This window comes from Aquarana catesbeiana, linkage group LG01 (genome assembly GCF_042186555.1).
Source record: "Aquarana catesbeiana isolate 2022-GZ linkage group LG01, ASM4218655v1, whole genome shotgun sequence".
Classification (NCBI taxonomy): Eukaryota; Metazoa; Chordata; class Amphibia; order Anura; family Ranidae; genus Aquarana; species Aquarana catesbeiana.
In genome coordinates, this window is record NC_133324.1 from 161093941 (window position 1) to 161121224 (window position 27284).

At 40.1% G+C, this 27284-nt stretch overlaps 1 protein-coding gene across 3 annotated transcripts in view; it reads left to right on the top strand.

Moving 5' to 3' along the window:
• The window catches only part of ADGRV1 (adhesion G protein-coupled receptor V1), a 774317-nt gene that overhangs the window by 362773 nt on the left and 384260 nt on the right, over positions 1-27284 (top strand). For all 3 annotated transcript variants that reach the window (XM_073624499.1, XM_073624500.1, XM_073624501.1), the window contains 3 exons: positions 1778-1921; positions 4736-4907; positions 20149-20284. In XM_073624499.1, the coding sequence (XP_073480600.1) occupies positions 1778-1921; positions 4736-4907; positions 20149-20284 (452 nt within the window). The remainder of the gene's footprint in view (positions 1-1777; positions 1922-4735; positions 4908-20148; positions 20285-27284) is intronic.

The following is a 27284-nucleotide window of genomic DNA, read 5'->3' on the forward strand; positions in this document are numbered from 1 at the left end:
ATTGTGGGGAAATGTATTTTATTACTATTTTTTTTTTTTTTTTTTAATTATTTATTTTTATTTATTATATTATAATGTATGTTTTTGTGTTTCAAACTTTATCATACCCGGGATATCTACTAGACTCTGGTTTGGACAGATTTAAGTGTGTTATTGTTAAGATTTACAGACCTACAATATAAAACGCCAAATTTCCATGCAAAATAATGGTACCGCTTTCAGCACCTAAAATCCGAAATAATCATACCGCCAGGGAGGTTAAAGTGATACTAAAGTCTCATTTTTTTTTTCATTTAAAAATAATAAACATGGTATACTCACCTCCTCTGTGCAATGGTTTTGCACAGAGCAGCCCAGATCCTCCTCTTCTCGGGTCCCTCTTCGGCACCTCTGGCCCCTCCCTCCTGCCGAGTGCCCCCATAGCAAGCAGCTTGCTATGGGGGCAGCCGAGCTGAGCTTGCTTCTCTGTGTGTCCATTCAGACACAGAGCAGAGGCATGGCCCCGCCCCCTCTATCTCCTTATTGACAGCAGCAGGAGCCAATCGGGTTCTGCTGCTGTCTCAACCAATCAGCCAGCTAAGTCTCTGATACTACATCACTGGATTGGAGGAGGCTCAGGTAAGTATTTGGAGGGCTGAGGGGGGCTGCTGCACACAGAAGTTTTTTAGCATTTTTTTATTGCATAGAATGCTATTAGATAAAAAACCTTCTGCCTTTACAACCACTTTAAATGTGGTGGCTGTATTAGTTTTCTTTTTTTTTCCTTTATGTTCACCTTGTAATCCAACCATTTACACACTTCTGTCTTAGGGTGGCTCCAATCTATGGAGGAGGGCCAAAGGTACCCTTGGACAGCAGCAGTATCAATCTGTGGCGTGGGTAGTATTAGATGCACTAAAAAAATTAAATGGACTTGACTAAAAAATGAAAGCTAAACTCCAGCTAATACTAAATGTACAAGATGGCAAACTGTGAGTGGGCAGGCTATATATAGGAGAAGAGATGTGCTAAGTCTCTTCTGCCTTAAAATAAACTTACTTACCTGTTCAGAGTCTTCTTTACAATGTATGCTGAGCTATCCATACACAGCTCCAGGTACATTCTCAGCACGGTGCCTGTGTACAGGGATGAATGAGTTATATATTTCCGCAATGGCCAATCAGAATGGCCAAAGACCCTGCACTCAAAAATAAAAAGTGTGAAAATGCTGTCACAGAAGAGGAATGTCGCAGACTTTGGACTGTTAGTGGGGAGGTATTTGCTTTTTTCCTTTTTTGTTTTCTGAATAAAAGTTGACCATTGTAAAGACCCCTGTAGGCATTAAATGGTTTGTTTCAATCCCCTAACTGTCAATTTTGCAGGACAGCTTGGTCTGTTAAAGGAAGTTGAAAAAGTATAGGATTACTGGCAGGATCACTAGCTGAAAGTAAAAGGAAAAAGACAAAAAAAAGAGAATTCATGTAACTACCACATTTAAGAATTAGTAAGCTGCAATATGGTAAATGTTTGACATGGTTTTAGTGCCACCTTAGACAAATTAGATGGTCATATCTCTGATTTCCAATCTAGTCAATGCAGTAAAATATTTGCAGCACTTGGCACCACACTTATAAGCTTCCCATGCAGATATCCACACATATTCCCAGCATTTTTTACCCCCCCTGAGAAAAGTGTTGCTTTTTTTCTTATATTGGAATGATTGTATGAATGTTTCTATCTTTTCCAGTTTTAATATGTAATTCGCTCTGTCCTGATTACCTAAATGTTTTATCCTCAGGTCTTCCTCTTACCTGGCTTTAATTTTACTCTTGAGTTGTCCAATGTCACTTTGATGGGTGAAAGCACCTCTGGAAAGCCTTACATACATAAAGGACAAAAGCCAAGTCCAGTAACAGTACCTAAGGAAGCTGCCAATTCAGAGGTATAGTAATAGTATGGACTGCAGTATTCTATTCTGACCAGCAGAGGGAAAACAAGTCCCACTTTCTACAAAATCAAAAAGCTTCATAATATCCAGTATACATACATTTATTACAGCCATGGGTTCTCAGGATTTGTATTTCAGTTTTGGGAAGTCAATGATTATTTAATAAATGTGTAGGACAGTTAAAAACAATCATATAAAAAACTGTTATAAATATAACATACTGTATTACTTAACAGTTGTTCACATAAAAGCTTATTGGATGTTCACTACTGTTGCAGTGAATTGTATATTCAAATATACAGTATTTTAAAATTTGAGGGTACATTTCCTATAAGGTTTGTTGTTAAATGGCTTTACAGTGTTTTACTTATGATTAGGACAAGAATATGGTGAGCAAGTCATTAGTCACAAAAACTTTATCTGAAGGTATTTACATTTTAGTAATATGAAAATAAGAATTGGATTATTGTGGGCAACACAAACTGTTTTTCTTTAGATACTTTTGATCTTTAGGTCCAGTAATTATAATTAACATTTCTGAAACGTTGCATGCATGAGCTCATACAGCGTTCCTGTCTAAATGGAACTTTAGATAAAATATGTCCTGTGTTATGTAACTGGAATTAAAATATCAATCATCATTGCAGTTTCATACTTTATGTTTATTTAACAGTCATGCGGTAGGTGTTGAGGTTTTAGTTCTGGGTTTCTAAGATCATGTCGTTTCTTATCCACTTGAACAGAGAATCACTCTAACCAATCTGTATGTGCTCAGCATACATGTATTGTCTTGTACCTGTTTTCATATTATTTTCATATTATTGGCTTTCTTCCAAAGGCAAACCTGCACTTAGCCAAGACGTGTTTAGCTTATTTTTCTCTAGCATTAAAAAATCTTTACAAGTGTAATTATTTTTTACTTTAAATGACTTTTTTAAACACCCACATTCTACTCAGGGAGGGCAGTAATAGTAGGGCCTAGTTACCATGTCTTGTAGGGAGTCTCATTGCCAAGTTCTTTAATGATATTTGTATTTCATAGTGTACAATGCTGTTAGAAAAAATATGCACAAGATCATCCAAGTGATCTTTCATTTAAAAGAGAGATTTATGGTTTATATTCTGTCGGGTTGCCTTTGAACTTTATTAGCAATGTTCTGTTTCAGCAATTTAAGGACCAAAAGTGGGATTTCTATAACTGATCCAGTTGTGGTGAGAAAACTTCATTTACAGTCTAGTAGCTTGGAAAACAGTGACTTGATCCAAATGACATCCCGTGGATCAGCGAAAACTTTAATCCAAAAACTTGTGAAGATCATAAAAGGTAGACATCAGATAGGTCCAAAAAATTATAGTGTGTCTAGCTCCAGCAGAACCCAGTACATGTGGTGAATGAAGGCTAAGCATAAAAAAGGAGAGTGGAACTAGCTACAAAGAGTATCACCTAGCTACGGAGTGAAGAAATGACACAATTATTTAAAGGCAAACGAACAACAATGCATGCATAACATGATAAGTAGCTATGAGAGCATTATGTTTGAAGGCTTGGTTACAAATGCACTGCTAGACCCCGCCATCCAGGACACATGCCCCAGGTGTTCTACTGAGTGTTCCAAGTCGTCTTTGCTGTGATTGTTACCTGTAGCCCAAGAATGATCCTATAGATCTTGAGGACAGTGGTAAGCAACTTGGTAATTATAGAGGGCCTCTGACATGTCCAGAAGGGAACAAATTTCACATTAGGGCCAAACCACACCAGAAAGCAGTACACTGAAATGCACACGCTGTCATGTATTGACTCTTGCTGCTATACACAGCCCATTAAAAATGAATGGCCTGAAATATGTCTCAATGCATGACAACCTAAGGCAAGTTCCATTTCTTTACAGTGCAAGACAGTGCCTTTTTAAGTTGCTTTGTAGTGCCCTTCCACACCAGGCCTCTAGAACAGCAATATTTACTATGTTTTGGCTCATGCTTTTTTGTTTTTTTGCCTTAGTTTCCTTGGGTTTCCTATGAGCAAATTCCCAGGGAACTAAATGGAGAAAAGTGGAGTAGAGAAAGGAAAATAGACTAATGCCGCGTACACACGAGCAGACTTTCCATCAGAAAAATCTTGGATAGTTTTTCTGACGGAATTCTGCTCAAGCTTGGCTTGCATATACACGGTCACACAAAAGTTCGCTGAACTTTCGACCGCGTTCTTGACGTACAACACTACGTCGAGCCGAATAAATGAAGTTCAATGCTTCCGAGCATGCATCGAATTGTTTCCAAGCATGCGTAGAAATTTTGCGCATTGGAATTGCTACAGACAATCGCATTTTCGGATAGGAACTTTTTCCAACAGAAAAATTGAGAACATGCTCTCAATCTTTTGCTGGCTGGAATTCGGCCAGCAAAAGTCTGATGGAGCATACACGGTCACATTTTCCGACCAAAAGCTCTCATCTGTCCTTTGCTGACCGAATTTCCGATCGTGTGTACGCAACATTAGAGAGAGAATTCAAAAAAGGGAAGGAAAAGGTATAGAAATGGGAATTGAGAACAAGAAAAAAATCCCAACCCCGCCCCCCCTCCCTTTTTTTTTTGCAAGCACGAAAACATTTCAGTGTAAAGTGTCCAGGTATACTTCACGTCTTTAAGGAACCTAGCAGCATCCCTGTTGGGTGATATTTAAATACTTATTAGGAAAGTGCATAACACTTTTTAATGCTCAGAGTTTTTTCTGTGTATGCATTTTCAGAAATGTTGAAATGTTCTCTGACCATTAGTAGTAAATATTGAAACCATCTTTTCTTCTGTCAGGTTGGTTTTGAATCAGTTGCATTCCGCCTTACAAATATCACATCAGGGATGGGTCATGCTGTTGTTTACAGAGAAGGGTCTTATGGTTCGGTCACCGTAAACTGGCGTTCTGGATATCCCCCTGGTTTCATGCCAAAGGACATCCAACTTGGTAAACTCTTACCTGAATCTGGTAAGTAATGTGCTTTTTCAGAATAATAGTACATAAAATGTCCTCTCTAACTAAAACAAAAACTGGGTTACACAAATTGTTTATTTTTATTTTTTGAGTGTAGTTAACTTTAAATATATTACATTGTTTTTTATATTGCATATTGAGCTTGTGGGTGCAGCGTGGTGCAATGGCAATAACACACACTTAAGCCTCGTACACAAAGTACAACTGTTGGCCAACCGAGCGTCTGATTTTTGTCTTAAGGGCGTGTGCCAGGATCTTGTCTTGCATACTCATGATACACAATTGTTGTGCAACAAACACGAATGTAGTGACGTACTACGAGGAATTTCAGCTCTTGAGCGCCACCCTTTGGGTCCCTTCTGCTAATTTTGTGTTTGGTGAGCATTGATTGCCAGCATGCGTGTTTGTACTTTTGACTTTTGTGTGATGGATTTGTGTACTGACCATACGAAAATCAGACAACAGACTGTTGTCTGCCAAAAATTTACTAGCCTGCCATCCAACATTTGTTGGCCGAAAGTTGGACAACAATTGTCAAAAGGAGCATACTAACGGTCAGATTTTAGGATAATAGTCTGTCAACAGACAATCCTCTGCCAACAATTGCATCGTGTGTACGAGGCTTTAGTCGTGGTGCAAAAATTTAACTTGTATTGAAGCAAATGGAAGCAATTCACAATAAGCCCAGTGGAAGGAGGAGGAACACTCATGGATGCCAGGTGTGTGTAGGTTTCAGCTGAACTGACAGAATCTGTCTGGAGGGGGTGAATGTGGCCTGGCTGGCCCAAGCAAAAGTTTGAAGGTGTCCAAGGATAATGGCAATATGCTAAACTTTCCCTACTCATCTTCAACCCTTCCCTACTGCTAATACTGTCCCCGACAGACGGGTGACCAGTCTGTACACTACCCACATGCTGAAAGTGCACCAAGTTCAGGAGCCAGGGTCTTAAATAGACTCTGCCACCCTAAGATAGCGCATTGGCGGCCAGCATTTAACTGAATTGCTGGCCCAGTGAACGAGGAACCATGTTCTTCTTGACTTCCTCTCTCTCTGCACTGCTGCTGCGGATGAATGCCACCTGCAGTGAAGAAAGCAGTCTGCACCTGTCTACAAGCTACTATTATTGACCATATGTTTTATATTTATTTGTTATATTTGTTTTTTTTTTCATCCTCAACCTGCATTGTAATAGCTGCGTGTTTAGCTCCATTCTTTTATGTGTTGCATTCTATCGGAAATCTACAAGACTGTTTGTGACTGTACTGTAGTTACATGAAGGGATCCTTGTCTTCCACAGTTCCTACATCTTACTGTAGTTGCATACTCCATCCATGCCTTTAAGAGCTCATTCACACTACTGCATTGTGGTAACGCACAGCAATGCACTTTACATGTGTTGGTGCGACACAGTGATATTTATTCTGAATGGTACCCCAATGCACCTTTTCAATCAATTTGCATTGTACTAGTGTACATTGCTCTGCACTGCAAAAAAATGATGCATGTATCTTTGTTTATGCGATTTGGTGCATGAGGCAGCCCATTCAAATAAACAATTTATGCTAACACGTATGTGCTAATGCAGCACAGTGGTATGAATTAGCCCTTGCTACATGTTTTAGAACTACAGAGGTAGAATTGTGTTGCATTCCATCCTGGAATCCAGAACTAAGAGCAGTCTATAGTTTATTGCTATTTCAATAGTGGGTTCTGAGAGGAGTTTTTCAGCTGTTTTTAGCTCTAACATAAAAAAAAAACTGATAAACGCAGATAAGCGCTCAAAAACGTTGCTCACCAGAGTTTTTTGATGTTTTTGACCCATTGAAAAAAAAAAAAAAACGCTAAAAACGCTATTGCGGAAACGTTGAAAAACTTTGAAAAACTCACTGAAGCTACTGGCATTTTTATAACGTTATTTTAACGTCCAGTGTGCATGAGGCCTGAAAATCACTTGTTAATTAAGTAAATTTATTGTGATTTGTATCACCTAAATTGTTTTATTTTACTTTGTTGTGCTTCTGTGGAAAAATAAATACATAAGATAATGAGGCCATTTTTTGGCACCAGAATAGAGCTCCCGTAACCCTCAGGAGCCATTAATAGCAGTTTTACCTCTGCAAATCACCAAAACCACATTAATGTCGCCTTCCTCATTTATTGTAATGCATTTCATGGAAATGGCAAATTTTCAGGAAAATGAAAACTCTCATAGTAGGTGAGGTTGAAAAAAGACACAAGTCCATCAAGTCCAACCTATGTGTGTGATTATGTGTCAGTATTGCATTGTATATCCCTGTATGTTGTGGTCATTCAGGTGCTTATCTAATAGTTTCTTGAAGCTATCAATGCTCCCCGCTGAGACCACCGCCTGTGGAAGGGAATTCCACATCCTTGCCGCTCTTACAGTAAAGAACCCTCTACGTAGTTTAAGATTAAACCTCTTTTCTTCTAATTTTAATGAGTGGCCACGAGTCTTGGTAAACTCTCTTTTGCGAAAAAGTTTTATCCCTATTGAGGGGTCACCAGTCCGGTATTTGTAAATTGAAATCATATCCCCTCTCAAGCGTCTCTTCTCCAGAGAGAATAAGTTCAGTGCTCGCAACCTTTCCTCATAACTAATATCCTCCAGACCCTTTATTAGCTTTGTTGCCCTTCTTTGTACTCGCTCCATTTCCAGTACATCCTTCCTGAGGACTGGTGCCCAGAACTGGACCGCATACTCTAGGTGCGGCCGGACCAGAGTCTTGTAGAGCGGGAGAATTATCGTTTTATCTCTGGAGTTGATCCCCCTTTTAATGCATGCCAATATTCTGTTTGCTTTGTTAGCAGCAGCTTGGCATTTCCTGCCATTGCTGAGCCTATCATCTACTAGGACCCCCAGGTCCTTTTCCATCCTAGATTCCCCCAGAGGTTCTCCCCCCAGTGTATAGATTGCATTCATATTTTTGCCACCCAAATGCATTATTTTACATTTTTCTACATTGAACCTCATTTGCCATGTAGTCGCCCACCCCATTAATTTGTTCAGGTCTTTTTGCAAGGTTTCCACGTCCTGCGGAGAAGTTATTGCCCTGCTTAGCTTAGTATCGTCTGCAAATACAGAGATTGAACTGTTTATCCCATTCTCCAGATCGTTTATGAACAAATTAAATAGGATTGGTCCCAGCACAGAACCTTGGGGAACCCCACTACCCACCCCTGACCATTCTGAGTACTCCCCATTTATCACCACCCTCTGAACTCGCCCTTGTAGCCAGTTTTCAATCCATGTACTCACCCTATGGTCCATGCCAACAGACCTTATTTTGTACAGTAAAGTTTATGGGGAACTGTGTCAAATGCTTTTGCAAAATCCAGATACACCACGTCTACAGGCCTTCCTTTATCTAGATGGCAACTCACCTCCTCATAGAAGGTTAATAGATTGGTTTGGCAAGAACGATTCTTCATGAATCCATGCTGATTACTGCTAATGATATCGTTCGTATTACTAAAATCCTGTATATAGTCCCTTATCATCCCCTCCAAGAGTTTACATACTATCGATGTTAGGCTAACTGGTCTGTAATTCCCAGGGATGTATTTTGGGCCCTTTTTAAATATAGGAGCTACATTGGCTTTTCTCCAATCAGCTGGTACCATTCCAGTCAGTAGACTATCTGTAAAAATTAGGAACAACGGTCTGGCAATCACTTGAATGAGTTCCCTAAGTACCCTCGGATGCAAGCCATCTGGTCCCGGTGATTTATTAATGTTAAGTTTCTCAAGTCTAATTTTAATTCCATCCTCTGTTAACCATGGAGGTGCTTCCTGTGTTGTGTCATGAGGATAAACACTGCAGTTTTGGTTACTGAAGCCCCCCGATTCACTCGTGAAGACTGAGGAGAAGAATAAATTCAATACCTTCGCCATCTCCCCATCCTTTGTAACCAGATGTCCTTCCTCATTCTTTATGGGGCCAATATGGTCTGTCCTCCCTTTTTTACTGTTTACATACTTAAAGAATTTCTTTGGATTTTTTTTGCTCTCCTCCGCTATGTGTCTTTCATGTTCTATCTTAGCTGTCCTAATTGCACCTTTACATATCCTGTTGTATTCTTTATAAAGTCTGAATGCTGAGGATGATCCCTCAACCTTGTATTTTTTGAAGGCCTTCTCCTTTACTTTTATATGCATTTTTACATTGGCGTTAAGCCATCCAGGACTTTTGTTCGCTCTTTTAAATTTATTACCCAATGGGATACATTGGCTAATGCCCTTATTTAATATGCTCTTAAAGCAAACCCATCTCTCCTCCGTATTCTTTGTTTCTAATATTTTATCCCAGTTTATGCCTTTTAGCAAGGTTTGTAGTTTAGGGAAGTTGGCTCTTTTGAAATTCAGTGTCTTTGTATTCCCTTTATGTTTCCTATTTGTGTGATTTATACTGAAACTAATTGACCTGTGATCGCTGTTACCTAAATTGCCCCGCATTTCCACATCCGTGATCAGGTCTGTATTGTTGGTAATCAGTAGATCCAGTAATGTTTTATTTCTAGTTGGTGCGTCTACCATCTGACCCATAAAATTGTCCTGCAAGACATTAAGGAACTGGCGAGCCTTAAATGAATGCGCGGTTCCCTCCGCCCAATCTATGTCTGGATAATTAAAATCCCCCATTATGATAACACTTCCCATCCTTGCTGCTACTCCAATTTGTGATAGGAGATCCGTCTCCACTTCCTCCCTCAGGTTTGGGGGCCTATAGCATACTCCCAGTATTATTTTCCCCTTAGCTTTATCCCTTTGGAGCTCTACCCATAAGGATTCCACCTCCTCTCTAGCTCCCTCAGTGATGTCATCTCTCACATTCACTTGTACATTATTCTTGATATATAGGCATACCCCTCCCCCTTTTTTACCCTCTCTATCCTTGCGGTATAGGGTATACCCTTGAATGTTTGCCAGCCAATCATGAGAGCTGTTGAACCAGGTCTCTGAAATTCCCACAAAATCCAAATCCTCCTCGTACAACAGTATCTCTAGTTCACCCAACTTGTCCGCCATGCTCCTGGCATTGGTGAACATGCCACATAGTTTAGACCGGTCGCATATTGTCTTCGTATTGGGTGTTTCGAGATTGCAACTAGGACTTGCTACTATACTCACCTTGTGTTTTTGTGCTTTGGTTAACCTACCACTAATGCCCCCAATACTACCCTCTGGAATATCTTCCGCGCTGGCTATCTCTGCCTCTGGACCCTCCCCCCCATCGCCTAGTTTAAAAACCCCTCTAACTTTTTGGCCATCTTCCTTCCCAGCAGATCTGCACCCTCCTCATTTAGGTGCAGTCCGTTCCTTCTATAGTACCGGTTACCAACTGAGAAGTCGGCCCAGTCCTCCAGGAACCCAAACCCCTCCTTACTACACCAGCTCTTCAGCCACTTGTTTACTTCCCTAATCTCCCTCTTCCTTTCTGGTGTGGCTCGATGTACCGGTAGTATTCCTGAGAATACTACCTTGGAGGTCCTTTTCCTCAATTTAGCTCCTAAGTCCCTAAAATCGTTCTTTAGGACACTCCATCTGCCTCTGACTTTGTCATTGGTGCCAACGTGCACCATGACAGCCGGGTCTTCCCCAGCCCCTCCCAGTAATCTGTCCACAAGATCCGTGATGTGCCGAACCCGAGCGCCCGGTAGACAACATACTGTTCGGCGCTTCAGGTCTTGGTTACAGATTGCCCTCTCTGTCCTTCTAAGAATTGAGTCCCCTACCACCAGAATCTGTCTTTCCTTTCCCTTTGCTGCCCCCCCACTCTCACTGGAGGAGTTCTTCCCCCGGCAGCTAGGAGAGTCCCTCAGCTCCAGCAGTGCTGGTCCCTGACTGGTTTCACCAATGTCACTCAAAGTAGCGTACTTATTGGGATGCTCCAGTCCTGGATCGGCCTCCCTGGCACTTCCCCCTCTACCCCTCCTGACTGTCACCCATCTACTCTTTGCTAGTGCCAGCACCTCTTTGTCTCCACCCGCCTCTGTGCTGGCCCCTGCCAGCACCTGCCGTGTACGTTCCTGGCTCTCCTTTAGTATGGAGGGACTTCTCAGTGCTGACAGTTGCTTCCCCAGATTCAGAACCTGGGCTTCCAGGGAAACAATGTGCTTACATTTTGCACAGCAGTATTCGCCCTCGATCGGATGATCAAGGAACGCATACATATGGCAAGATGTACAAAGAGTCGCCTCTCCACACCCGCCGGGCATCGTACCTATTAAATTTAGTGAGGATTGGGGATTTTACCCTGTCCAAATTACCTAACAGCTAGCTTCCTGGCACTAATACTCAAGACAATACACAAGTACACAACAAGACAATACACAGGTACACAGGTACACAAGACAATACACAGGTACTCACAGACCTACATGCAATCGCAGAACAGTCGCAGACCTATGTACACTCGCAATACTCAAGTATACAATACACAATACACAAGTACTAACGATCCACACACACTACTCAGACAACACTCATGTACTCACACTACACAGGTACTATGACCCCTGTTATAATCTCCTGTTTTAAACTCTGGTTTTAACTCACCACTTAGAAAAGTTCCACTTGGTTTAAGTTCCTACAGCTTCACAATGAGCAGGCTCAGGATGAGTCCTACACACAGTTATATAGACTGCAGGCACCTGTGAGCAATCACCCCCTCCCCCTACTTAATAGCCTGAAGGAACCAAAGAAGAAAAAAAAAAAAAAAAAAAAAAAAGCTATTTAAAAAGTGACAGAAAAAGCTAATTGAAAAGCTAAAAGGAAAAGCCCCAAAAATGCTACCCAGCAAACAAAAAGTAAAACTTGTTCACTCTCCCTCTGGTTTTAACTCACCACTTAGAAAAGTTCCACTTGGTTTAAGTTCCTACAGCTTCACAATGAGCAGGCTCAGGATGAGTCCTACACACAGTTATATAGACTGCAGGCACCTGTGAGCAATCACCCCCTCCCCCTACTTAATAGCCTGAAGGAACCAAAGAAGAAAAAAAAAAAAAAAAAAAAAAAAAAGCTATTTAAAAAGTGACAGAAAAAGCTAATTGAAAAGCTAAAAGGAAAAGCCCCAAAAATGCTACCCAGCAAACAAAAAGTAAAACTTGTTCACTCTCCCTCTGGTTTTAACTCACCACTTAGAAAAGTTCCACTTGGTTTAAGTTCCTACAGCTTCACAATAAGCAGGCTCAGGATGAGTCCTACACACAGTTATATAGACTGCAGGCACCTGTGAGCAATCACCCCCTCCCCCTACTTAATAGCCTGAAGGAAACAAAGAAGAAAAAAAAAAAAAAAAAAAAAAAAAAAGCTATTTAAAAAGTGACAGAAAAAGCTAATTGAAAAGCTAAAAGGAAAAGCCCCAAAAATGCTACCCAGCAAACAAAAAGTAAAACTTGTTCACTCTCCCTCTGGTTTTAACTCACCACTTAGAAAAGTTCCACTTGGTTTAAGTTCCTACAGCTTCACAATAAGCAGGCTCAGGATGAGTCCTACACACAGTTATATAGACTGCAGGCACCTGTGAGCAATCACCCCCTCCCCCTACTTAATAGCCTGAAGGAAACAAAGAAGAAAAAAAAAAAAAAAAAAAGCTATTTAAAAAGTGACAGAAAAAGCTAATTGAAAAGCTAAAAGGAAAAGCCCCAAAAATGCTACCCAGCAAACAAAAAGTAAAACTTGTTCACTCTCCCTCTGGTTTTAACTCACCACTTAGAAAAGTTCCACTTGGTTTAAGTTCCTACAGCTTCACAATGAGCAGGCTCAGGATGAGTCCTACACACAGTTATATAGACTGCAGGCACCTGTGAGCAATCACCCCCTCCCCCTACTTAATAGCCTGAAGGAACCAAAGAAGAAAAAAAAAAAAAAAAAAAAAAAAAAGCTATTTAAAAAGTGACAGAAAAAGCTAATTGAAAAGCTAAAAGGAAAAGCCCCAAAAATGCTACCCAGCAAACAAAAAGTAAAACTTGTTCACTCTCCCTCTGGTTTTAACTCACCACTTAGAAAAGTTCCACTTGGTTTAAGTTCCTACAGCTTCACAATGAGCAGGCTCAGGATGAGTCCTACACACAGTTATATAGACTGCAGGCACCTGTGAGCAATCACCCCCTCCCCCTACTTAATAGCCTGAAGGAACCAAAGAAGAAAAAAAAAAAAAAAAAAAAAAAAAAGCTATTTAAAAAGTGACAGAAAAAGCTAATTGAAAAGCTAAAAGGAAAAGCCCCAAAAATGCTACCCAGCAAACAAAAAGTAAAACTTGTTCACTCTCCCTCTGGTTTTAACTCACCACTTAGAAAAGTTCCACTTGGTTTAAGTTCCTACAGCTTCACAATAAGCAGGCTCAGGATGAGTCCTACACACAGTTATATAGACTGCAGGCACCTGTGAGCAATCACCCCCTCCCCCTACTTAATAGCCTGAAGGAAACAAAGAAGAAAAAAAAAAAAAAAAAAAAAAAAAAAAAGCTATTTAAAAAGTGACAGAAAAAGCTAATTGAAAAGCTAAAAGGAAAAGCCCCAAAAATGCTACCCAGCAAACAAAAAGTAAAACTTGTTCACTCTCCCTCTGGTTTTAACTCACCACTTAGAAAAGTTCCACTTGGTTTAAGTTCCTACAGCTTCACAATAAGCAGGCTCAGGATGAGTCCTACACACAGTTATATAGACTGCAGGCACCTGTGAGCAATCACCCCCTCCCCCTACTTAATAGCCTGAAGGAAACAAAGAAGAAAAAAAAAAAAAAAAAAAAAAAAGCTATTTAAAAAGTGACAGAAAAAGCTAATTGAAAAGCTAAAAGGAAAAGCCCCCAAAATGCTACCCAGCAAACAAAAAGTGAAACTTGTTCACTCTCCCTCTGGTTTTAACTCACCACTTAGAAAAGTTCCACTTGGTTTAAGTTCCTACAGCTTCACAATGAGCAGGCTCAGGATGAGTCCTACACACAGTTATATAGACTGCAGGCACCTGTGAGCAATCACCCCCTCCCCCTACTTAATAGCCTGAAGGAACCAAAGAAGAAAAAAAAAAAAAAAAAAAAAAAAAGCTATTTAAAAAGTGACAGAAAAAGCTAATTGAAAAGCTAAAAGGAAAAGCCCCAAAAATGCTACCCAGCAAACAAAAAGTAAAACTTGTTCACTCTCCCTCTGGTTTTAACTCACCACTTAGAAAAGTTCCACTTGGTTTAAGTTCCTACAGCTTCACAATGAGCAGGCTCAGGATGAGTCCTACACACAGTTATATAGACTGCAGGCACCTGTGAGCAATCACCCCCTCCCCCTACTTAATAGCCTGAAGGAACCAAAGAAGAAAAAAAAAAAAAAAAAAAAAAAAAAGCTATTTAAAAAGTGACAGAAAAAGCTAATTGAAAAGCTAAAAGGAAAAGCCCCAAAAATGCTACCCAGCAAGCAAAAAGTGAAACTTGTTCACTCTCCCTCTGGTTTTAACTCACCACTTAGAAAAGTTCCACTTGGTTTAAGTTCCTACAGCTTCACAATGAGCAGGCTCAGGATGAGTCCTACACACAGTTATATAGACTGCAGGCACCTGTGAGCAATCACCCCCTCCCCCTACTTAATAGCCTGAAGGAACCAAAGAAGAAAAAAAAAAAAAAAAAGGTATTTAAAAAGTGACAGAAAAAGCTAATTGAAAAGCTAAAAGGAAAAGCCCCAAAAATGCTACCCAGCAAACAAAAAGTAAAACTTGTTCACTCTCCCTCTGGTTTTAACTCACCACTTAGAAAAGTTCCACTTGGTTTAAGTTCCTACAGCTTCACAATGAGCAGGCTCAGGATGAGTCCTACACACAGTTATATAGACTGCAGGCACCTGTGAGCAATCACCCCCTCCCCCTACTTAATAGCCTGAAGGAACCAAAGAAAAAAAAAAAAAAAAAAAAAAAAAAAGCTATTTAAAAAGTGACAGAAAAAGCTAATTGAAAAGCTAAAAGGAAAAGCCCCAAAAATGCTACCCAGCAAACAAAAAGTAAAACTTGTTCACTCTCCCTCTGGTTTTAACTCACCACTTAGAAAAGTTCCACTTGGTTTAAGTTCCTACAGCTTCAAAATGAGCAGGCTCAGGATGAGTCCTACACACAGTTATATAGACTGCAGGCACCTGTGAGCAATCACCCCCTCCCCCTACTTAATAGCCTGAAGGAACCAAAGAAGAAAAAAAAAAAAAAAAAAAAAAGCTATTTAAAAAGTGACAGAAAAAGCTAATTGAAAAGCTAAAAGGAAATGCCCCAAAAATGCTACCCAGCAAACAAAAAGTAAAACTTGTTCACTCTCCCTCTGGTTTTAACTCACCACTTAGAAAAGTTCCACTTGGTTTAAGTTCCTACAGCTTCACAATGAGCAGGCTCAGGATGAGTCCTACACACAGTTATATAGACTGCAGGCACCTGTGAGCAATCACCCCCTCCCCCTACTTAATAGCCTGAAGGAACCAAAGAAGAAAAAAAAAAAAAAGCTATTTAAAAAGTGACAGAAAAAGCTAATTGAAAAGCTAAAAGGAAAAGCCCCAAAAATGCTACCCAGCAAACAAAAAGTGAAACTTGTTCACTCTCCCTCTGGTTTTAACTCACCACTTAGAAAAGTTCCACTTGGTTTAAGTTCCTACAGCTTCACAATGAGCAGGCTCAGGATGAGTCCTACACACAGTTATATAGACTGCAGGCACCTCTCAATTTTGCTTATCCAGAATGGGTATGTTGACTGCAATAAAAACACTTTTTTAGTAGAGTAGGGGTGTTTTAAACCTGTGTTATTTTTTATTGTTCTCTGCACTAAGGAAATTTACCATCACTGCCTGTTTTAGTGCTGAAAATCCCCAGCAGCGCTTGCATAGATTTCTGTAACCACTATTAGAGACCTTTGTTTTGTTAGTGTTGGTCTTTTAAAGTGAACCAGTGCACAAACTAAAATATTTACATATTTTGAACAAATAGTAAAAACACTGGAGCTCTAGTCTTTTAAGTGGCAAATTAAAAGTCGGTAGCTACAAAAACTGTAGCTGCTGACTTTTAATAAAAAACAGCCACTCACCTGTCCTACGATCCAGCAGTGTGCTCACCCCAGCCATTTTCTCCCTGTGTCGTCCCTCGTTGGCTTCTTTACAGCTTGCAGCTTCACAGCCGGGTGCCCATTGCGCATGCACGAGCGGCACTGCGCTCTATGACTGGTCCCACAGTCTTCTGGAACCTGACACGTGTCCCAGAAAACTTCGGGAAGGGGGAAAGAGAACTTCTGCTTCTGATTGCCTAGGAGATCGAAGCAGAAGAAGGGGCGGATATCTGTCAAGATCGGGTATCTGGTCCCCCCCTCCTCGCCAAAAGCTCCATTTCATAAACAGAAGCAGGGGAGGAGGCCTTAAAGCGGAACTTCCTCTTTTGGAGGAGCTCTGCTTTAATGCTTGTTAAAAATTCCAAAAACTTTAATGCCCATAGCTCGGGCACAGGTGAATTTTAAGGTCTACATACATTTGTGGGTATATATGTGTACCCTATATTTATCTATTCTTACCTTGTGTCATTAGATGTAAAAAGATAAACCTATGATTTATAATGAAATTGAGGATCCTAGGCTGCAAGCACAGAACATATCTTACAAAACTGTAGTCATTACCTGATTTTGCATAACAGATACAGTATAATGGTTTCCCCTACATAGAAAACAGAATATGCTAATTGCTCATATAATTGTAGGCTGGCTTCTGATGTCTTTGAAATAAGTGCATATAAGCCGGTATTTTCTTTTCTAACGGAAAGGGAAAAACGAACAGCTTATGTTATTATGTAATTTTTGGAACTCCAATGTGAGAGTTTATGTAATACCTGTTATTCCATCTGCAGTGTGTTGTGTTTTTTGCTGGTATTAGTAATCATGTGACCTTTCACCAATCATGGTTTCTCTCCATTATTGTTTCTATGCACTTTTATTTTTCTCTGGATGCATTATTGTTATAAATCCCTATCATTCATCTATCTGTCTATAATATGATTTACAAGGAAAACATATACAACTGGAGATTTATGCAGTCTTTTTCCATCTATTTCTGCAAAATAAAATGCAATTCAAATTAGTTAACAATAGTATTCTATCAGAATAAGCATTAAACATAATATACACACTGGATTTTGTTATTACATTCTGCACTCTGATTATAGGGAAAATGAAGTTTATACTATGGCTACAGATTCTGCATTTCATTTGTAGTTTCACCAGGGACACAATTACGGTTTACCTTTGTACTAATTACAGACAGTTGCCTGATTGTAGCCATATATTAACTCTTAATGTAAATTTTTTTTGTATAAAGTTGATGAAACTGAATTTTCCTTCCTGATACAGGCAATTATTTTATATTTATTGATATATTAAAGTGGATGTAAACCCTCACATGTACCCAGTGAAGTGAACGGCCTCTGATGATTCACAGAGATGAAACAAATCTCCCTACATAAGTTTTACATGCATATCTGTTTTCTTCAGCTTTATATATACTTTAGAATGCTCAGATTGTATTATGAGTTTTTCTATTCCTGTTCAGCACTGCAGTGAAGCCTGGGCATACAGCCAAGACAGCTGATTGGAGGAAAGGCACACACCCCCTCTCCTCATAGGTAGAGACTTTCAGAACTGTTTGTTGAATCGTTCAGGGCTCTCTTAATATATTTATAGCATCCTGCCCAACACAAAAATCAGGCTGCTTTTATCTCAGTTGACAGAGAACTTGTCAGACGTTATCCTGCTGATAACAGAAGAACGGAGCAGGAGACAGCTACGGGACATAGTTCTTTGAAGAGAGATAAGAAAACTTCAAATTTCATGAATCGGGTTTACATCCACTTTAAATCTAATGAAACACGTTGGTAAATAACAGATTTTTTGTGTATTTAATTCTTAATTAGCAGTTTTGCATTGTATTTTTTGTATTTTGATATTGTAATGCAGTATAAGCCTGCATGAGGTTATTTTTCTGCATCAGCTTTTGAATATTTGTATATCTTTTAAATGACCAATTCCTTACGATTTAAATGTGCTGACCTACCTGAGAATGGGTGGACATTTACTGGTATTTATGTGAACATGCAATTAAAAAAGATGTAGACAAAGTGAGAAGAAATCTCTCTCTGACAGTTGTCACCAAAAATGTCCCTACTGAAAGATTTCTTCTAACCTTCAATTGCATTGACAAACAAAACAAAGAGGAGCAGACAGCAATAAAAACCTGAGTGGGATTTTAATCCTTCCCCTCTCCAATCCAGAACTAAATAAATGTGGCTAGAGATACACTTTAGGCCTTATGTACACTGAGCATTTGCTCAGGTCCTCTGAAAGCTTTTTGCCCTGAGTCCTGGCAAGAGAAAAGCTACTTAAAAAACATGGTAAAAGCCACATATTGCACACGCATTAATACGCTTTTCCACATTTGAATGTTAACACATTCTATTGTCCAGAATATGAATTTATTGTGGCTGTTACAATGCATTAATGCACAAACATGCGAACAAGAATAAACACATCTAACGTTTAAGCACATTTAGGCACGTTCCACGTTTTTTCTGCCCAAACGCTCCTCTCGTTTACACGCTGGTGTTTTTTTTTTCTGCTTGTAAACATTCCTCTTCTAATACGTCTGTAAATGTCTATGTGTGCATGGACACATAGGATAACATATAGGTGCATTTACAAGCAGAACAAAAAATACACCACTGTAAAAGTGTGCAAGAGGCCTTAGAGCAGCTAGTGAATTGCCCACTGAGGTCAAGGCAATATTTGCTATAATGCCCCCACCCTAAGCTTTATATACTCACTTTTCCTTCACTCCACCGTTCTGTTCAGCACTGGGAGCTAAAGGAAGTTCCAGGTGTTCCAGGGTCTAAGGGAGCATACGATTTAGTCATGTGACAATGCAGGTCTGTCAATTGGGGACATTATAACCCCATGTAAGCTACATTTCTTGCAACTTATAGCTTACACAGGGGTTTTCTTTCTCTCCCAGAGAGCAGTGGGGGAGCAAGTGTAAAGTATGTACTGCTGGAGATGTCTGCTTTAGGCTCCATTCACAGTTACTCTGAATGTCTTTAGTAATTTTTCAAATGTTTTTTGAGGGTATGTACAGGTATTTTTGCATGTGCTTCAGGCTTGAGCAATATTTCAAATGACTTTTAGTCAATGTACAACTAGATACCATGCAAGGAAATGTGTGTAAAATGCACATTACATACATTTTTCCTTTTTTATTCACGTTTTTCAGGCACTCCCACTGACATCTATTAAGGCCAAAATGCCTGCCTCCTATGCCCCAAAAGAAACTTGTGTACTTTTTTGGGCTTCAGTTTGAAGTGACATTTATGTGTAAATCATATATGAATGGGGTCTTAAAATGAACCTGGCTGGGTAACATAAAGTTTAAACTAGCCAAAATATTTATAGTTGTTTTGGATAAAGGGACAAGGTATAGAACCACTATCAGGTTCCTATCAGTGTCCATGTCCCTGTTGGCTAGGATTTCCTTCACCAAGTGATAGTGGAAGCAGTAAAAGTCAAAACATCTCCAATGGGCACAGAGAGAGCAATAACGTGGAGTGGGGTTAGAATGTCTCTCTTTATGGTGGTCTATATCTTATTTTGGGAACATTTCTTTTTACTTCCTGTTCCACAGTGGTGATTCAGAAAACAGAATGCAATAATAACATGATAGACATTTTAAACCCTTCCCCACTAAAGTCCAAAAGCAAAAAAAAAGAGAGGCACATACTTAGTAATACAGTACATAAGCCTTTGACCTAATTTAACCATGTGACCATATTAGGTCAATGATGTCACAAGAATTCCCACCCCTTTTGTATACACGCAGCTGCGGGGCAAAGAATCTCCAGCCCATGGCTGAAAAACCCAGCAAAGACAGCTAACGTCTGGGTTCAATCTGAATCTAAGTTCATCCATTATCACACAGAAATTCCAATGGAAGGAGGCCAAATCTCCAAAAAAAAAAAGTAATCCTGTCATTTAAAAAATACAATATTGTTGTATACCTAAAAAGTTGTTCCCTTTACTTGAGAGTAATAATGGGGTTTATTTATCAGTTGTTTAGCTTATGCTGATATGAAAAATTAAAACTGTTCTTACAAGTTTTGGATATCTCTTGTTAAAAAGATAAGAACTATGATGAGTGCATGCAGTAAGTTTTGATGTGATTCTTATCTTTGCTAGGGGTTGTTGTCTTTACACATGGAGAAGAAAGAAAATCAATCCCACTTTACCTGGAGGCGAATACTAGCGTGCCTGAGGGCTTTTCATTACAGTTGATTAGTCTCAGTAGCAGTGTGCCCAGTGGTGCCCGTTTAAAGTAAGAGCAACATGTGTTCTTTCTTATGTAGTTACTTGCGTACTGTTTTAAAATGTTCATTCAAATTTTGTGTCTCTGATATTGTTTTAGAATGTTACAGTGCAAATTAAAGGGTAACAGTGATTTGCAGAATTTTATAGTCTTCATTTCCTGATCAGGAAACTAAAGAAAAAAAAAAACTTGAAGAACAATTACAAAGACATACCACATAATATAAATAACTTGTTGGGCAACTAACGATATTTTGTTGTACATTTTTCTCTTTTACCTCTAATGACATTTAGTTCATTGTTTTAATCAGCAAGCAGCCTCATTTCTCCTCATTCACACCATTGACCTCAGGCTGTGATGGCAGCAGGTTGTACCGAAGTGTGTGCATAGACAAACAGATGCACTAGCTGTCAGGCTTGCCCCCCATAGTAATTTTTCTCATTACGTCTATTAAGCTTGCTGACCTCTATAACCATATGGTAATATATATATATATATATATATATATATATATATATATATATATATATGACAAATCACGCCGTGAGCAGAATGGCTCCAATATTTAAAAAAAAAGATATCACTAGTATATTAGTGCACCAATATTGTTAAATGATTTCTGGATTGTCTGACTGGATATGTTAAACAAGAAACTATTTGTAATATGTATAGGTGCTTATAGACTACTACAAGCAGTTTTATAATTTTGTTCTTGCAGTTTAACAGAAATGTGATACTTGACTGCCTGAAGAACTGGACTCATTTACACTTGGTATTTTGCTGCAGTTGAAAGCATTGGAAGCTACAGGCAAAATGCTTTATGATGTCTGTGCTCTTATAGTCAATGGTGCTACAAGTGCAAGATTAAAATACAGAAGTGTAAACAATTGTCTATAATGGCTCAGGTCCCATCAGACATTTTGCATACAGTTTACCGTTCTTTTATTTGCAGCAAACATTTAAACAGGGAGATTTTAATTTTGAAAATCCCTTTTCATATTAAAAACTTTAACAAAAACTAGTGAAGTTTCTAAGGTTACATTACTCATTATAATCATACTCAAGTTTTTCTGTTTTGTGCTTTACATTTGCCACGCTGTAGATTGAAAGATTTGCCCACTTGTTAATGGTTCTACAAATAGAAACTATGATGCTTACCAATTCATATGAAACACTTCAACTCTAAAGAACGAATGTCCTTTTTAATACTAGCAAGTTTGTTTCCTGAAGCTATAACAATAAATCTTTAAGGAGCAATTGGCAAATACATTGGTGGTTTGTGCAGTAGTCAGTGGTCAGAACTGCTATCATGTTTTATTTTTGTCTTCTTTTGGATTTCCCCTGGCTTGTCCCAGAGACACAACTGGAAGTGAAAGGAAAGTTTCTTTTGAAGAGCTGAACAGATATCCTCATAGGGGGTTTCCCCTTATTCCTGTTCTGGTGACAAATGTAAAATGTATTTCCAATAATTTTTTTGTCTCTAGGACAAACAGAGTGAGTGAATCCCCTCCACTGGAACCCAGACATCAATAAAATGTGATGTAACACTGAGGAATTATGTCAATGTTATGTTCACCACTAACCTACAGTCAAAGTCCCAGCTTCAGCTCAGTCCTCTCACATTGGCTACATCTAGACATGTGCAATTAGTTTAGGTCCGAATATGAATTTGGATGATATTTTTGGTTATTCTGAGATTTGGATGTAACCAAATCTCTCACTGAAATAGTAACGTATTTCGTTGAAATTTGGTTAATTTGATATATTTGTTTTCTAACTAATTCCAATTTTTTGTAATGTGTTGAATTTGGATCGGTTGAAAAATGATCAACTAATTTGAATTCTGTGTGAAGAATAGCTGCCGGCCGCCAAGTCCCTAATAACCGATGACTCTTCAGCTGTCAGCAGGCTTCCCCGCTAACAGCTGAAATGTAAAAAAAAGAATACTGCAATGAAAATTCTGAAAAAAAATTATTTTATAGATTTTAAGGGGAATGCCACACCAAAATTAAAAAAAAACAACGTGAGGTCTTGAATTTTTCTTTGCCGACATTCTTTTGTGTACATTTCAACTAGGGATGAGCCCGATGTTCGATTCGAACATAAGTTTGGCTCGAATATGGGGTGTTCACCTGTTAACCGAACAGTGAACATTATGCAGTGTTCGTGGCAAATTCGAAAGCCGCGGAACACCGTTAAAGTCTATGGGACACTAACATGAAAAACCAAAAGTGCTCATTTTAAAGGCTTATATTCAAGTTATTGCCATAAAAAGTGTTTGGAGAACCGGGTCCTGTCTCAGGGGACATGTATCAATGCAAAAAAGTTTCAAAAACATCAGTTTTTTCAGGAGCAATGATTTTAATAATGCTTAAAGTGAAACAATAAAAATGAAATATTCCTTTAAATATCGAGCCTGGGAGTGTCCTTAGTATGCCTGTAACGTAGCGCATTTTTCCCATGTTTAGAACAATACCACAGCAAAAGGACATTTCTAAAGGAAACAAAAGTTATTTAAAACTGCTCGAAGCTGTAATGAATTGTCAGATCCTGGCAATATAGATAAAAATAATGAAAAAAACGGGATGGGTTTCCCCCCCCCCGTCCATTACCAGGCTCTTTGGGTCTGGTATGAATATTAAGGGGAACCCCGCACCAAAATTAAAAAAAAAATGTGTGGGGGGGTCCCCCCAAAATCCATACCAGGCCCTTCAGGTCTGGTGTGGATAATAAGGGGAACCCTGCGCCAATAATTTTTTTAAAAAATGGCATAGGAGTCCCCCCAAAATCCATACCAGGCCCTTCAGGTCTGGTATGGATTTTAAGGCCATGTGACATCAGAGGAAGGCTGGGTCACCCGTTTATGTCACCGGGTGGCCCCGCCCTCAGCTACATAACAGCTGTCATCGCGAAGAGGCTTCAGTGAGGGGGAGACTCCCATAGAGACGAAGTGGTTGCGTTTTTTTTTTCGATTCATCGGGCGGCGTGATGAACGATGGATTTACATCGCGGGACATTTTTATCTATTTATTTTTTTTAATAAAGGATTTGTCCCAAACTGTCTACTTTCATTTTTACTATATTTGACACTTATTTTGGTGAATGTGTAGGGGTACAATGTACCCGATACCCATTCACATGGGGGGGCGGTATCTGGGGGTGCCCTTGTTAAAGGGAGCTTCCAGATTCCAATAAGCCCCCCGCCCGTAGACCCCCACAACCACCGGGCAGGGGTTGTGGGGACGAGGCCCTTGTCCCCATCAACGTGAGGACAAGGTGTTTTGGGGGACCCCAAAGCATCCTCCCCATGTTGAGGGCATGTAACCTAGTATGGTTCAGGAGGGAGGGGGTGCTCACTCGCCCCCCCCTTTGCCTGCGGCCTGCCAGGTTGTGTGCTCAGATAAGGGTCAGATAATGTATTTTGGGGGGGACCCCTATGCCATTTATTTTTAATTTTGGTGCAGGGTTCCCCTTAATATCCATACGAAACCTAAAGGGCCTGGTATGGATTTTGGGGGGACCCCCACGCTTTTTTTTTTTTTTTACATTTTGATGCCGTTTTTTTCAATGATTTTTATCTATATTGCCGGGATCCAACAATTCATTACAGCCACAAGCAGTTTAACCACTTCCAGAACGGCTCACGTGGATATACGTCAGCACTTTGAAGAGGGATATCGTTGTTATGGCACCAGCTAGCTTCCATAACCCTGGTATCCTCTTCTTCAGTGAGCGGTCCGGTTTCAGATAAAAGTGGTCTCTGCGTTGGATTCACCGCAAGATCACTTTTATTGGCGGCGGGAGAGGGGGCCCCTTCTCGCCGCTCTGCGGTGCCCTCCGCCACTTACCGGAACCGTCTGTAGTGGCAGAGGCGATCGGGTCCTCTCCCTGGCTTGGTATGGAGACAAGTGAGGGGAAGATGGCCCCCACCCGTCTCCATACCATTGCAGTGCGGAAGCGACGTCAAAACATCACTTCTGCCCATAGCTCTTAAAGCAACATTTTTTTTTTAAATGACATTTAATTTTTTTTTTTTTTTGTATTGCATTTTAGTGCACCCCAGATCTCATATTTAAGAGGTCCTGTCATGCTTTTTTTCTATTACAAGGGATTTTACATTCCTTGTAATAGGAATACAAGTGACACAATTTTGTTTTAAAGAACAGTGTAAAAATAAAAAATAAAAGGTAAAACAAATAAGAAAAAAAAAATTTAAACGCTCCCCGTCCCGCCGAGCTCGCGGGCAGATGCGAACGCATACGTGAGCAGCGCCTGCATATGAAAACGCTGTTCAAACCACACATGCAAAGTATTGCCACGATCAGTAGAGCAAGAGCATTCATTCTAGCCCTAGACCTCCTCTGTAACTCAATGCATGCAACCTGTAGAATTTTTTAAACGTCGCCTATGGAGATTTTTAAGGGTAAAAGTTTGTCGCCATTCCACGAGTGGGCGCCATTTTAAAGTATGACATGTTGGGTATCAGTTTACTCGGTGTAAAATTATCTTTCACAAAAACTGTGCTAACTTTACCATTGTCTTATTTTTTCATTTAAAAAAGTTTTTTGTAAGACCTCTGCACAAATACATTGTGACAGAAAGTATTGCAACGACCACCATTTTATTCCCTAGAGTGTTAGAAAAAAAATATATAGAATGTTTGGGGGTTCTAAGTAATTTTCTAGCAAAATGCACTACTTTACAGGCATACTAAGGATATCCCCCCAGGCACAATATTTAAAGGAATTTCTCATTTTTATTGTTTAACTTTAAGCCAGGGGCATTGCTAGGTCTGCAAAAGATCTGGGGCTAGAGCCCATAGCAGCGGTCACTAACTTGGGGGGGGCACACCAGTGGTAAGCAATTTTTCACAGGCAAAGGAAAGCTGTTGTTGGCGTTTCAATCATCATGGCACCATGGTTGATATGGTGTCAGGGTGATCGAAGCGCATTGTTTCTATTGTTACATTGTAATATATAATGAAGTGGTTCAACTCACCATAATGAAGAATCAGTGGGAGCCCTGGGTGTGTCACTTGCCACCATCACCTGCCACTAGAAGCGGGTTGTCACTTGCCACGTCACCTGCCACTATTTGCAGATTGTCACTTGCCACGTCACCTGCCACCATTTGCAGATTGTCACTTGCCACCATTTGCAGATTGTCACTTGCCATGCCAGCCAGTGCCACCAAATGTGCATTGTCGTTGCATTGGTGGCAGGCTGGCACCACTGGTCCATTTAGTGAGGACAGGAGAGCGGAGATGCGGGGCGGAAAGTGAGAGATGACGTAATCTCTCTGCTCCCTGCCGCACCTCCGACATTTAAAAGGCCCGCGCGGTGAGGGCAGAAGAGCTCTGATGTGTGGCGGGCAGTGAGAGATGATGTCATCTCTCTGCTCCCCACTGCACATCGCTCCCACGTTGAAGTGTGAGGGTGGAAGAGTGGTGACGGGCGGACGGAGAGAGATGGAGTCATCTCTGCTCGTCCTCCCGCTTGTCTCTCCTCCACCTCCAATGCCGCCCGCCGCAGCCGCAACCTGCTGAGACTCGGGGCTATAGGCTTCACATTCAGGGCTCCAGCCTCGATAGCCACACCCTGGCAACGCCTATTTTTTAAGCATTATTAAAATCACTGTTCCTGAAAAACGGCCATTTTTAAAACTTTTTTGCATTGATAAATGTCCCCTGGGGCAGGACCAGGTCCCCATGCCACTTTTTTCAATGATTTTTTTCTACTGTGTATGCTGGGATCAGACAATTCATTACAGCTGCAAGCAGTTTTAAATAAGATTTTTTCCTTTAGAAATGTCATTTTGCTGTGGTATTGTTCTAAACACACCCAGGCATGATATTTAAAGGAATATTTCATTTTTATTGTTTCACTTTAAGCTTTATTAAAATCACTGCTCCTGAAAAAACTGCAGTTTTTAAAAACTTTTTTCTGCATTGATACATGTCCCCCGGGGACAGGACCCGGGTCCCCAAACACTTTTTATGGCAATAACTTGCATGTAAGCCTTTAAAATTAGCACTTTTGATTTTTCATGTTCGTGTCCCATAGACTTTAACAGTGTTCGCTTGTTCGTACAAATTTTTTGCATGTTTGCATGTTCTGGTGTTCGGCTCATCCCTAATTTTAACTGTCAGTGGTGAAGCCTGCTGACAGCTGATGAGTCATCGGTTATTAAGGACGCAGGGTCCAGCTTCCCGGCCTGCTCCCTAACAACCAGCTATTTGAATCGTTCTCAAAATTTGGAATTCGTTAGAAAATTTATAAACAAAACTATCTAAAAACAAAACAAATTTTTCTGTTCAGCACATGTCTAGCCACATCTCTCTATTGCTTAGTGTATGGCTTAGTCTACGAGTAAGCCCGAAACTGGTGAAGTGCATCAGAATGGCATGTCTAATGGGAGGAGACCGAACTGAAGCCAGGATTTTAAATATTGGATAACGTGAACAATGACAGAGTACAGCCTCAGTCCATCATACCAGTGAAAAGATGAAGCAGGGCGCTCTCCTTTAAAAGGCCGGGCACCTGCAGCAGTTTTAGATGCTGATGGGATTTATGCACAGTATCTGACAGAAATGTCAGAGATAGACAACATATTTGAGGGGAACTGGACTCCTCTCTCCTCAGGGCTTGAGCAATAATCTGTAATGGTATCAGAAAGAAAAGATCTTTGTAGCCTTGTTTAGGACTGGATTAGGACTGAGTGTCAGCCTGACCTGATTGCAGTGAGAGCAGCTGACTTGTCCTGCATAAATCTGACTTTTCTGTTCAAATACAGTAAACAATTCAAATGAACCTCCAACTGATGAGACTGTTTGGCATTAGATGCTCCTAACCACATATCCAGGGTTATACCTTCTGATGAGTGATCATCTTATTGCAACCAGAGAGGCAAAAGTCGAGGATTCCATCGAGGTCCACACACACTAATGTTATCATAAGTTCACCTGCCCCAAGGATCACTTCCTCCGCCTCTCATTGGATTTAGATGAAAA